At 37.2% G+C, this 14,262-nt stretch overlaps 1 protein-coding gene across 1 annotated transcript in view; it reads right to left on the reverse strand.

Moving 5' to 3' along the window:
• LOC145664699 (uncharacterized) overlaps positions 1 to 14,262 on the reverse strand; it is a 55,221-nt gene that overhangs the window by 22,394 nt on the left and 18,565 nt on the right. Inside the window, exons 5-6 of the mRNA XM_081731560.1 lie at positions 12,211 to 12,322; positions 1,137 to 1,293 (exon numbers count right to left, since the gene is read on the reverse strand). Of these exons, the coding sequence (XP_081587686.1) occupies positions 1,137 to 1,293; positions 12,211 to 12,322 (269 nt within the window). The remainder of the gene's footprint in view (positions 1 to 1,136; positions 1,294 to 12,210; positions 12,323 to 14,262) is intronic.

The following is a 14,262-nucleotide window of genomic DNA, read 5'->3' on the forward strand; positions in this document are numbered from 1 at the left end:
ATGTACGGAAAGTTTTCCACGCGACTTTGTTTTTTGGTGGTTACTGCTATTATGGCAAATTTGCGCTTTGCAAAGTGAGCAAAAAATGTAAATCAATCGACTGTCTTAAGAAAGTTCGTTAACAGCAATGGGAGAGACTTGATCGAACTTTGTTTCAACGCAGTTTCGTTCACTGGAAACTGAGATGCAGTGCGATACCGAATGGACAGTGCTTCCACATGGACCACAACCACTGGTGGCGTCACATAAGCTGGCAAGGGTGTCAAACTCATTACCATAAACCTGAAACGTGCACTTGGATACCCTTATAGATATGTCAGATTAAAACAAAACTATGTATATATTACTCTGATCTCTTACGATGTTCTTGTAAATGTATTATACCATGATGCAAAAAACACCCATTGCCATCTACACTGTTGTGGTACACACATACTGCTCCATTTTTCTCTGATTGCAGTTACGTGAATTGTGCCAAGGCCATCTATGTTCTGCACTGTTTGTTCATCTTTCATTCGCTGGTCACAAAGACCACAATCAATTTCGGGAAATGACAGATGTCAGCAATGTTTCACATGTTAAGTTTCCTGGGTTGTTCGGTAGACATACAGCAATAGCACTCGTTCTTGATGTCCATATTTCCAGATTCTAGCCCTGCTAGAAGCTTAATGCTTTGAATGGAAATTCGAGTAGTGGTTCGGTCTTACTTCAAGATGAAGTATCGTGCTTTATAAACTCGCTGTGATATAAACACGCACACTCTTACATCAGATGAAACATTTATATATAGTATGCTAGTACAGTACCTCTTCAAATTCGGATAGCCTTCTCTTAGTTGCATTTTACTGATAAAATATCTCGGAGTACTTCCACTGCCGCTATAATCGTCACTGACTAGTTACGGGTACATACGACTGCGACTCCATGTTGAGATCCAATCCTCTGTCCTCATAGTGCATATATCTATCTATTCTAATGCGAAAATATCGGCCAAATTCAAAACAAATTATTATTGCCATCTACAACTTTTCAACTTAAAACTTTTTCATACTTTCACACCAAACAAACAATGGCTGAATCAGTTCTATAAAAATTCATATGTTTTACGAAATATTCAAATATAGAATACTACTTACTCAAGGTGAAATAAATCGGAATTGGAACAGATATTTCTGTTTTCACAAAAAGAGAACGCACATTATCCAATCCTCCAGGATAATGTTTCTTCAGTCCTTCAATCACTGCAGCAATATTTTCAGTTATGTTCTCTGGAGTCTGCTTCGTGTGTCCTACCTATAAAACAAGAAAATATCTTTACACATCGAGAATAATCTACATATTAAGTATACTACAAATAGAGATGAAATAATATTTAGTCTGACGTTTCACATTTAAGCTCAGTGAGCTAAAAGGACACGAATAATCAATATACGAAAACAACTGGAGATAATTTGAAATATGGCAAGTGAAATTTGACAATAAAATACCTTAAAATGCATTCTAAGAGCTTTTACTCTACTGTCTCAACCACTCTATTAACACAATAGCGTGACAATAATGAATAATAGTGTTTGTTTATTTATTTACACATACTAGATGAAATATCTGTTCTTCGCACGGGGAGAATAGATCTAAGGGTAATATTTCAATCCAATGCCACCTTAGATACGCACTACAATGACAGTGTAATTATGATGATCCATACGATACACTTTTGACATAAATTATGCATAACACATTACTTCCATAAACTTCAATCGAAGTGACATTACAAAAAACACACTTGATGTTTCAAAAGTTATTTCAAACGAGTCAGCCATTTTTCTGATCCCGATAACTATGGATTAGTCGACAGTATTCTCGATCATTTTGGGTATTTTATTTTTCACCCTTTCTCACCTATCGTGCCGATGGGGACCGAACGTGGTCTTAAAACAGCCTCGGAAGGTCGGTATTCATCTTAGCGATTCCGAGAACTATGGATCCGATAATAATGTGTGTTATTTCCTCTTATTTTTACAGGTCACCCCTTCCGACTCCAGCCAGAGGTTCTAAAGGTGTCTTATCTACACAGGGGTTTGGCCTTGGACTCAACAGCGTACGAAGTGTCAGTATTCATATCAGTGACCCCGAAAATTCGACATTAATATCTGTTGTTTCCATTTTTTTTTTTTTTTTTTTTTTTTAACGTCACCCCTATCAACCGCTACTCCTAGTCGAGCTAGGAGTGTCTTACACTACACAATCTTTCTCAGATTGTAAACCACACATGTACCAAGTTAGCTGAAATAACTCCATGCGATTCAGAATAATGGAGAAACACATAATCTTTATATATACAAATGTATGAGCAACGCCTTTGATACTGCCCTGTCAGAAAATAAACAACTGAGTAGAATAAATAACGACAAGCCCCTATCACAAAGTAAAGTACGAGTAGAATAATTAACGACAGGCAACGCTGTCATGCCCGTTCTTGCCTAAGCTTAGGCTTAAATGTCATCCGGATTGGCAACCAACAGCTAAGCTTCCCGAAAACATAGTAATCGACGATGGACCCAGATGGTTTCGACAATAATCTCGGTCATCTTAGACGTTTTATCTCCCCCCCTTTCTCACCTATACCAATGGGAGCTGAATTCGGATTTTTAACGGTCTACAGTGAGACTATTTCACACTAATATCGATAGTTTTCGATCATTTTTGCATATCACTTCCTTACCCCTAGGGGGTGCTATTGGGCTAAATGTGAACTTACATGGCATTGGAAGTGTCACTATTCACCTCAGTGATCCCAAAAACTAAGGATTAAACACTAATATCAATCATTTTTCAAAATTATTTTTCCATTTCCCTTTTCCCGCACCTCCTTGGGGCGCTAGGAAGCTGAACTTGAACTTAAACGGTAGGGACGTGAAGTTTTCGTTTTATTTTATATCTTAAATCAATGTTATTTTTGCCTGAAATCGGTGTTATTTTTCGCGATTTAACACAAGTAAATAGGGGTTATTTGCTTTAATTGTAATGGTTTTGAAAAGCAAATATATTGTAAACATAGAGAAAGTGGTCTGCGAAAGCTAATTAAAATAAAATATTATTTTAAAATTAAACGAATAGTTTTAAATTTTAACTTCTTATTTTTTTAAAAAAATAAAAAAATAACATAAAGTATATTTTTGGACTTACATCAGAGGAGAACTGACTCGATATTTCTCCTAAACTTGGATTTATTTATTGTACGATTTGAACACATATATCGACTAAAAACCACACTTCAGTGTTTCTTATCATTTTCTTCACTTCCAAAAAAATCAATTCAAAATATACTTATTTAAAACTCAATTCATATCATTATCAACACACTTATTTTTCAAAGGACAAAATTGTCAATATTTCCACATTTTCTTCTTTACGGTTTTGCCTCCTTACCATAACTTCAAAGTTGTATTCTGAAAAATACATATTTGAATCAACGTTAGAAGCTGGCAAAGATATTGTTTCAAGAGCACAGGCAGCAAATTCTTTGGGTTCACTTTGCAGTACAAGGAAGGTTTCCTGGAGATTCACTTCTTTCCCATTATCTACCGATCTTCTCACGCTATCTTTCAAGGATAAGTAGGCTTTAGCGAACTCTGGAGGTGACAATTTATCCAACCCGTTTACACGTTCAGTCGCTTTAAAAATTCAGGTGTCACACTATTTTAAGAATACACTGAGAGTTGGACACTTAGTGCAACAACTGGAACGCGTCTTTCGAAGGGTCAGTTTCCAAGAGATCTTCTAGTTTCTTCAGTAACGCCAGACTCTCACTCGTGAACATTCTTGTAAGATTCTCTCATATTGTGGCAAATTCGACAATGCTGAAGTCGTTAAATCGGAGATTCCACCTTTAACGGACCGGAAACCATATTTAAGGTCTCGAATCTTACTGATCAGAAGGTGGGTAGTGGCGTACGTCGATCCTTCCAGAAATTCAATAATCTGTACTAGATCCGAGGCGTGATCCTGCACAAAAATTGCTAAAGCTTTTACAGCGCATTTCTTCCGGGCTCAGATTGGAAAGAAAATAAATTCCAACATTTGAAATACATCTCATGTCCTCTCTTCGGAAGAATTCCACAGCATCATCTATGTAAGTTGCTAAATAAACAACAGCACGAAACCATGAATTCCATCTTGTCTGGACAGGACTAGGAAATAACAGAGGAGCTTTTTGTTCATTCGAGTATTTCTCCTAGAGGAACTGAAAATACATATGCTTCTTTTTCCGTGTATTCAAAAATGCAGACTTCATTTTATCACAACTTCATTCAGTTTGTCCATTTCTTTTCCCCACAGATTGGCAACTAAATTTGGTTTATGAACCCAGCACTGTGACCCCTCTGTGCGATAGATTCTTAGTTCAAGGGCAGTGCTCTTTTGCCACACATTTGATCCTCGGGGAGCAGTGGACCGAACAAAGCGTGGAACTTACCTCAGGGGAAAACTTTTACTAACCAACCGGTCTAAAAATAACAGGACTGATGGTCTTCTGTGAATCACATTTTGTTGCAAAGGAAACTTGTGTTACTTTATTGGTATTACTGGCCAACATGGTGATTTCGCGAATCTATCGCTTTATGCAGTGCATTTCAGTGTTAATTTGATTCGCGTTATTTCGCGATTTAAAAACACCAAAAATGGCCTTCTATCGTATATTTAGGTATATCTATATACTTTACTTTGCCTTTTTCAAGTTTTCGATGTTATCGTTAACACGAAAACTTCACGTCCCTAGGTATCGGGAATGGCACCAATTAACTTAGCGATCCTGAAAACAATTGATTCAACATTAATATCAGTCATTTTTTCGATTATTTTACATGTCATCATCCTCCCCAGGTGTGCTGGAGTGTCACGCTTCACCTCATCGAACACGAAAACTATGGATTCGACATTAATATTGATCATTTTTGATTACTTTTATACATCATCCCTCCCACTCCCCCAGAAGTGCTTGGAGGGTCTTATACCCACTGGAAGCTGAACTTAGGGATCTCGAAAATTAAGAGTAATAGGGGGGATTTTACCCCACTACGGGATAAGCTTGAACTTAAGCGGCATCGAAACTGCCACCAATTAACTTAGCGACGCTCAAAATCATTGATACGACACTAGTATCAGTCGTGTTCGATTATTTTTACATGCCACCATTTACCCTCCCCCTCGCCCCGGTGCTAATGGGGGCTAAAATTGGACTTAAACAGCATTGAATGTGTCACGATTCATCTGTGACCACGAAAACTATGAGTTCAACACTATGACAGTCGTTTTCGATCATTTTATATAGCACCCCCTCCCACTTCCCCTAGGTGTGCCAGGGAAATTTTACCTCCATATTACTGTTTCCCAGACTTAAGTAATATGTGTACCACGTTTGGTTAGTATTGCTTCATCTAATCCAGTTATGCTGGAACATATATCCATTTTTATGTATGTAAAAGATTTCTGCATATTGCCGGCATCTATGACTTTAAGCCCGTCACGTAAGAGGGATGGCGTCCCTCAGCGAGCACACTATCAGGGAAAGGAAGTCAGCGACCTAAAACCTGTATGTTAGATACCATCCCGGCATTTGCCTGGTGTGAATAAGGAAAACTAAGGAAAAACCTCACTTAGGATGGCTGGCCCGAAAAAGTTGTTACACCTTTTCCACCAGGAATCAAACCCAGAACTGCTCGCACAAAAGGTGGGAGCATTAAGACTACGCTTCACGGTGTCACATGATTTATAGTGCAATGTAAATAGCTGTATATGCTTACATTCCTGATTCCTTATTTTTTTATGTACGTTTCACTTAAGCGTGAAATTAACTCCAAGAAATTAAAAGCAGTCTCAAGAAGTTGAGACTTATGATGTAGTTTGTTAAAACAGAATATTTTAGTTTTCAGAGTTGCAACAAATCTCATTGTAGGTGTTTTACAATGACAACAAAAATAAACCAGTTTTACTAATAGTCAGTTCCAATTTTATAATCGCTGCATTATAAAATTCCTAGAAGTTTCCATGAAAAGTTAATCGACTTTCAAGTAAGTGACTTAATTCTAATGAAGAAGACCACAGCAGAGTGGTTGAAACAGTACAGTAAACACTTTTAGAAACGTGATTTTAAGGCTCCAACACTTATCATATTTTCAAACTGTGTAATAAAAATGAGACAATTACTCTGTTTAAATAGACAATTGACGAGTTGGCATAATAAGTTAGAATAATCCCGAATAAAACCCTCACTATAAACTCAGATGGTCTGAAATCGAATTTACAATCTTTTGCACCAGAGTTGAGAGCTCTAACAAGGAACATTCCATGTCAAGTGGTCTAATAATGGTCCCCACCTCACCTTCTCAGATTTGGATGAAATTTGGAACACAGGTTGGTACTTGGCCCGAACAGACATTGCAGCTCTGTTGCTGCTAGTTTCCATGAAACAGTGCCCTTATATGTTGACCCGAAACACCAGAACGGAAACAGGAGCGTCACAGAGGCATTTTTAAAAGGTCGTTACTCAGTTGCTATTTGTTTGTTGGGGCTGAAAATAACTAATCTGGGACATTTTTGTGCAAGAATTCCAAAAATGAAAGCAGTTTTGATCCAGATGGCTTACTTTTCTCAGAAAGTGAGATTGAAAATGCCAAAAAATTCCATTAAACCACGTATTGCTGCACGGATGAGCCGATATCTCTTGAACTGTGGGGTTATTTGATACCAAATTGCTTCTCCCATTATTGGCCTCTAACATGATAGTCTGTGTGCCAAGTGGGAAGTTTCAAAGTCGTATAATCTGTAAGTGGGACCTGATGGAAGTTGATCAGAAACAGAAAAATGCCAAAACGTACCTATGTTCAATCAGGTAATTAACCATCATGCCAGTTTGTCATCCTGCTTTGGTTGGTCCCATTGGAAAGAGCATATCAAACAGCCTTGGAGACCAAAATATCATTTTAGAGACTGGGTGGCGTCTTAGTCAAATGCGAACTTGAAATCGCCGTTGTTAGCGTCTTCCGGGGAATGCAATGGTATTGATGTAGGAATGTTAAACTAATGGTTGTATGATTGTGAAGTAATGAACATGTGCCTTATATGTTACTAATCCATTATTGTCTAACATTTACATTCTGTTTTGCATCCATTCAGACATACTATATGCTGAGTGACTTGGAAAATGGAGCAGCAGAGTGCAACTTCCAGTTCGGATCGTGTGACAAAGCGATATTGCTGCAATCCCTTCAACCTTCCAAATACAAAGAAAAGTGTCAAGGGGCTGCAAAAGATTACCAACAATACAGCAGCTAAGCTGAAGGAAGTGACTGGGCAAGACCTGGAAGGAATACTGTGTCCCACTTGTCGACGTGAGCTGAGTGCCAAATATCGAAGTGCAAGATGTGAGGTGGCAAGTGACAATTCCTGTGGTGAACCACCTGAAGAATTGAAAATAGCTCATGCAATAGAGGCTGTTAATACCATTGCTGGAACACTTGGTGTCCCCTTTGAAGTTCCGTAAGGTCAGTAGGAGGGAATCACGTAGATATGGAAGCAGGAAGATGCAGCAATTACAACGTAAGTTGCCAGAATCCATTGCAGTTAGTGATATGCATCCTAAAGGTGAAGCCAGACAAGTTGAATGCCCAAACTGTGTGAACGATTACGCCACTCTTTTGTCCGCACTGCACACCAAATGTATAGCCTCAACTAGCCGTTATGACAAACTCCAGATATTGACACTGCAGCCACAGAGTAGGTCGAGGAAAAGAGTTGCTGAAGAATTTAAAGTTTCAGAAAGGATGGTTAAAGCAGCAAGAATGTTACGCGACGCTGAAGGTGTACTTGCTCGGCCAGCACCGAAGAAAGGAAAACCATTACTAGAGATGACAAAACTACATGTAACAGAGCTTTATGATGATGAGTTCTCGAGGCTATGCCCAGGAATGAAAGACAAAGTGAGTGTAAGAATCAACGGCATAAAAACGCCAATGCACAAAAGACTGCCGGCACATAGTTGGAGCTTCCGGCACAAATAGTGTGTGTGTCATATGCACCACCAAAATATCAAGCTCATGTTAGCTGGAACACAGCCAATAATAGAAGATTACAAAGACTGGATTGCCAAAACTGTGAGATTTGAATGATTGTGATTGCATGTTTCGCTGCTGTGACAGCTGCCCAGGTGAAGAGCCACTGAAGGAATACCTGGTTAACTTATTTGATAATTCAGATCCTGACGCAACAATTGTCTTCAAGCAGTAGATACAGACAGACCGAGCAAATCTAATCAGTAACCAGTTATAAGTTAAAGAATTTGTCAAGGGTGTTGGTGCCAAGCTCACCAACTTGTCAGTGCACCACTACATTGCCAAACATCAGGCTAATTATCTGAAAAAACTAAAGGAGAATCCGCACAAAGACAAATTGGTGATTTTAATGGATTTTGCTGAGAATTATTCATTTATGATACAGGATGAGATATAAGGCTTTCATTGGGATAACAAGCAGGTCACAGTGCACCCATTTGCAGCTTACACTAGAGAAAACTATGAGGTGAAGTGCCACAGCATGTGTATCATCAGTGACTGTCTACAGCACAATGCTATCACATTCTGTGCTCATCAGAACAGTTTTGCAGTATCTGAAAGCCAATATGGAAACCATCAGTCACATTTACTACTTCAGCGATGGGTCATCAGCAATACAAGAACTTTACAAATCTTTGCCATCATCAAGAAGAATACGGAATCTCAGTAGAATGGCAGTTTTTCGCCACATCCCATGGTAAATCTCCTTGTGATGGCATTGGTGGCACCATCAAGCGAATGGCTGAAAGAGCAAGTCTACAGTTTCCATTTGAAGGCCACATTTTCACTGCTGAAGACCTGTTCACATTTTGTAATAAGCAGGTTCCAGGAGTAAAGAGTTTCTTTGTAAGCAGTGCTGAAGTTTAAGAGGTAACAGAAGCCCAGAAGCAACGATTTGCCAAAGCACGTACAGTGGCTGGTACAAGAGAACACCACTGTTTCAAGCCAACTGATGTGAGCCACATGTCTGTCACTCGAGTGTCTGCAGACTGTACATCATTCATCGCCACATTGTCTGTGTCACACAAGGTTTTATGACAATATGTTGCTTGCATATATGATGCAAAATGGTGGATCGGATGGCGTCTCTGGAAGAAGAAGATTCTTTGATCAATTTCATGCACCCGAATGGGATCAACCAAAGCAGGGTGACAAACTGGCATGATGGTTAATTACCTGAATGAACATAGGTAAGCTTTGGCATTTTTCTGTTTGTGACGAACTTTCATCAGGTCCCACTTACAAATTATACGACTTAGAAACTTCCCACTTGGCATACAGACTATCATGTTAGAGGCCAATAATGGGAAAACAATTAGTATCAAATAACTCCACAGTTTCAGAGATATCGGCTCATCCGAGCAGCAGTACTTGGTTTTACGGCTAATTTTTTGGCATTTTCAATCTCACTTTCTGAAAAAAGTAAGCTATCTGGATCAAAACTGCTTTCATTTTTGGAATTCTTGCACAAATATCTTCCAGACTAGCTATTTTCAGCACCAACTAACAAATAGCAATTGAGTAACGACCTCCTCAAAATGCCTCTGTGACGTTCCTGTTTCTGTTCTGGTGTTTCGGTCAACATATAAGAGCACTGTTTTATGGAAACTATAGCAGCAACAGAGCTGACATTTAGCACATGTCTGTTTGGGCCAAGTACCGACCTGTGTTCCAAATTTCATCCAAATCTGAGAGGGTGAGATGGGGTCGATTCCTGAAATTGGACCACTTTATAATGGAATGACCCACAAGTAAAGAGTCTAAATGGATGGTTCGAGTTGCGGGATGAGACATAGTGCGCCTGATAGAGGATATGAAAATATGTGTATGTGCAAAGTTATAGCGGCTGAGTACCATAAGAAACGGAGGGGGAGGGGGTCAAAGTTGGTGGGAGAAGGGGCTATGCTATGTTATAGAAATACATAAAATAAACTGTTGATTCGTAAAAATAGTGAAAGATAGATAATGCAAACGGTGGTACTTTCAAATATTGGCAAAAGAAGAATGGGCAGATTAGATCACGAACCTCCGCCGTCATCTTGAAATCCGCCATTTTGAAATCTGTAATATTTTTGAAATGGAAAGGTAGGCATGCGGCACATGTGTTAAGACTGTATTTTGATCAGGAATGCAATGCTGCTGTTCATTTTGTCATATCACTAACCGTTGATGAATTATGGCCTGGTTTATTCCTTTGGATACCATCACAACATGTGCTCGAAATGACCACCCTGTGCAACAATGGTGTGTGCCACACTCCTCTCCCACTCCTCGTGCGCAGCCAACAATATCTTTAGACGCACAGAAACACATGCATCCTCAATCCGCTGCACGAGATGTGGGAAACGCCGGATCTAATGGATGATTTTTATTTAGAAATATCTTGGTCTAGGTATTAGGGTCTATCAACATCACCGTCTTCATCCGGTTCCAAGTTGTCATCCGTCGCCAATGTTTGTATCTCATTTACTACACTTGCGTTTCCTTCCAACAACTTCTTAATTCTTTCAAACACACTGTATTCCTCCGATGATTATCATCATTGGAAGTTTCGAACTCGCGAACCAACATTGTCACAATAATCGAAGGCTTCATATTTCAAACACACCGATAAAATATAATGCGACACGATAGACGCTCGAAAAAGGAACCTTACCCGATAACTTATTTTACCCTACAATTTTATTGCTGTATTCGACTGCAGTAGTCCACTTTTTATACAGATATCACATGCTATGCTCGACGCAAGTTGCAATTGCTTACGAAAATGGACAAAGAAACTTGAGGAAAATATAACACGTGGTGAAAAAATAGTGGTTTACGCACAGTATGTAATAACTGCATTCTAATCTATCAGATTTTATTGTGTTATGGTCTATAGTAGTAAGTATGTCATTTAACAGAAGGTAGCTATATCAACTCCACGTTGTTTTCGACCAAAAGCACAAAACAATAGAAAAAGCGGAAGCAGTTCTTCTAGACCGGAACAGTTCTCTTCGGCACTCAATGAAGCAAATTGGAAGTAATGTCATAAATAATGTTTTAATATACAACTTGGATATCAAGTTTCACTGTTAGTTTTTTTATTTTTTATTTATTTTTCTTATTTTTTTATTTTTTATTTTTTTTTTTAGATATGTTTAACTTACCTGAGTTTTCGTGATGATCCAAAGTTCCTTTCAACATACGAGTACCAGTCTCCTAGATTTTCGTAAATAACTATAAAGATTATCCTAAATCTTCCACATAAGTACAGATAACGATCGCTGAAGTTCATAATTGACTTTTTAGCTTCGGCAAATTAGCTTTATCAGTGGAACAAATTCGGAACAAATTGATTTTTGGTACACACCTTCAGAATAGCATTAGAAACAATAGCATTAGAGAGTTCAATTGATGTCAATGGTGAGAAACCTGGGAAATTGCCGCCATCTTGAAAAAAGTGTTTCCGGTGATTTTTTTTCTTCACAATTTTGCTTTTGCTCTAGGGTTGCAAGATACGTGTATAACAACATAATGATGGAAATATGTAATGGTATCTGTAAATCCTTCTTTGTAGTTCCAAAACCTGTAGGAGTCTCAAGGTTGAGATTAGAGTTGGCAAGGGTATGAGTTATTGTAGGCTGTTTTCTGCTTATAATTTACTTATTTGTACTATTTTACTGATGAGCTCTTAAAGATACAAAAATAGTTAAAGAAAACAGTTATTAAAGAGAAAATGTCAATTATACATAATATAGTGTAAATTTTTTTGCGCATGAGTGTACATAGATTTTTTTTTTTTAATTACACATAAATCACTCACCGAACCTACTAATTGCCTGTGATGTTATTCGTGTTAAGAAAATTTAATTTTATTTATTTACTAACATAAATTACCAGTTTCGCTTGGTTAAATTAAGAAAGAAAAAAAAAAATAAATAGTAATATGTTCCCTTAGTCAGTCACTTTTTACTATTACTAAAGAGCTCTCTAGTATTGGTCATTTTCGATCATGGGCAAGTGTGTGTAATACTGGAATAGTGATTTGCAAATCGATTAAATATATTTAGGCAAATATAATTAATCTGCTACAATTTCACTGCCTGAAGTTTCGACTTACCTGAACGATTGAACAGTTTCCCTTAACTCTAAGATTAAGAAGAGTTTTCGACAGCGCCCTCCTCACTTCCTTCTTTACATTCTTTGTTGACAAATTAACTGGAAACGGGAGCCTAAAAAACAAAATCATAATTTAGTAACAACATAGGAAAAAACTTTCCCAGTAATGTTTCTTTCCGATGGATTTATCTTTTCTTTCTTACATGAATTTCAACGTCGATTCTCTTAGGTATAAATTCTATTATATTCATTACGTCATATTCTTTCTTTCATACTGTAGCATGCTACTAACAATCACTTATTAATATTTATTATTTCTATTTAGCTGGATTATAAAATTATTTAAATTTGGATATTATAAAAAAAATTACCGCTCTTCGTTAGTGCTGTACGCTGATTACACTAGCTCTTTAAATCTGTGATACAAAAACACACAAAACCATTTTCCCATATTCAAGGCATCCTTTAACTCAACATAGGAAATAAAAACTGTGAATGAAACGCAAGAAGAACGGTAAAATAACCAGGTTACGAAACAGGAAGAAAAAGCTAATGGATGGAGTTGTGAACGATCACTGAAGAATCGAATTAAGTTTGTAGTGATCATCATCAAGCTTATTTCTCACTAAATTATGATGCGTAATAAGCTAAGACTGATTCCCACTTCTTTTTCATTTCACATCGAAAGTTGTAGTTACATACATCCAAAAACGTACTACCAAGGTTCACAGAAACTGCATCCAAACACGTTATCAACAGAAACTGCATCCAAATACGTATCACGAAGATTCACAGAAACTGCAACCAGTTTGGAATAGCAGCTAATCAACTATTCAATGTTTTATTTCTAACTAGAGTATACCCTAAGTGTTACTGGGGAAAATATTTTCCATTTCTTTTTCTTCTTACGTCCTATATTAAATGTAAGTGAATAAAAAACACCCTAAAAAATTTTGTTATCCCCTAAAAATAAGCTATTCCCGAAACTTCGTCTTATTTACAGCCTAGGGTGCAAGAAGAATATTTACACTAAATTTCACGGTTCTACACCGAACAACTTCGGAGGTCTGGCGAACGAAAAAAAAAAAAAAAAAAAAAAAAATAATAATAATAATAATAATAATAATAATAATAATAATAATAATTAATAAATAAATAAATAAATAAATAAAAATAAATAATAAATCAAGTTTCGTTATCTCCCTTTTATGGGCCAGAATTCAAAAAAGATCTGAAGTTCTTCCCGGGAGATATTCAATCTTAATATAAGTGTCCCTTTCAGGCTAGTGAATTTAATTAGCATACGGAGCGAATAAACTACGCACTGCTGCTAAAGAGAATAAATAAACTTTGGAAAACCGCTGCAACACTTATTCGAATGTTTACTGGAATCGTGCAATATTATCAGCATCAAATATGAAGAGCATACTGCTATTTACAGAAATATTCATACTAGCGTGGCACCAGGTAAACTTCACACACTATGTTGCAGGGTTCAAGCTTTCTTGCACGTAATACTGTACTTGCAAATGACAAATAAACATTTTTACTTAGCGACAACTAAACTTCAAAATATACAGAAAAAGTTCATACAGTTTATTACATCACTACACTTTTGTTATTATACAATGTTTGTCAGGATTTGTTTTTCTCTCATTTCCTATTGTATAATCAGCTTGAAGCCTCATATCACTGGCGACAAATACACAAATCAATAAATGAAATTATTGTATTGTATAATGTAGATGACATTTTAGAAACGCTCATTTCTGGGGAAGCAGACTATTGTTAAGGTCCCTGACTTTTCTCTCACTTCACTAATTTTCCAAAGAAATTCTATGACTACAGGAAATCCTTATGTAATTGTGTTCCTCCTCATCTCCACTTTATCTCATCAGAATGATTATTTTCTGTACAATGTCAAGAGCTTTGTGTTATGTGCCTCTTACAAGATGATCAGTCTTCTTTAAAATAACTTGGCCACCCATCTATCTCTCCCAGAAGAGTTGTACACTTACCCAAAGTTGGAATTGAAGCAATCAAATGTGGATTT

This window comes from Thermobia domestica, chromosome 11, assembly GCF_964235325.1.
Source record: "Thermobia domestica chromosome 11, izTheDome1.hap1.1, whole genome shotgun sequence".
NCBI classification, from domain to species: domain Eukaryota; kingdom Metazoa; phylum Arthropoda; class Insecta; order Zygentoma; family Lepismatidae; genus Thermobia; species Thermobia domestica.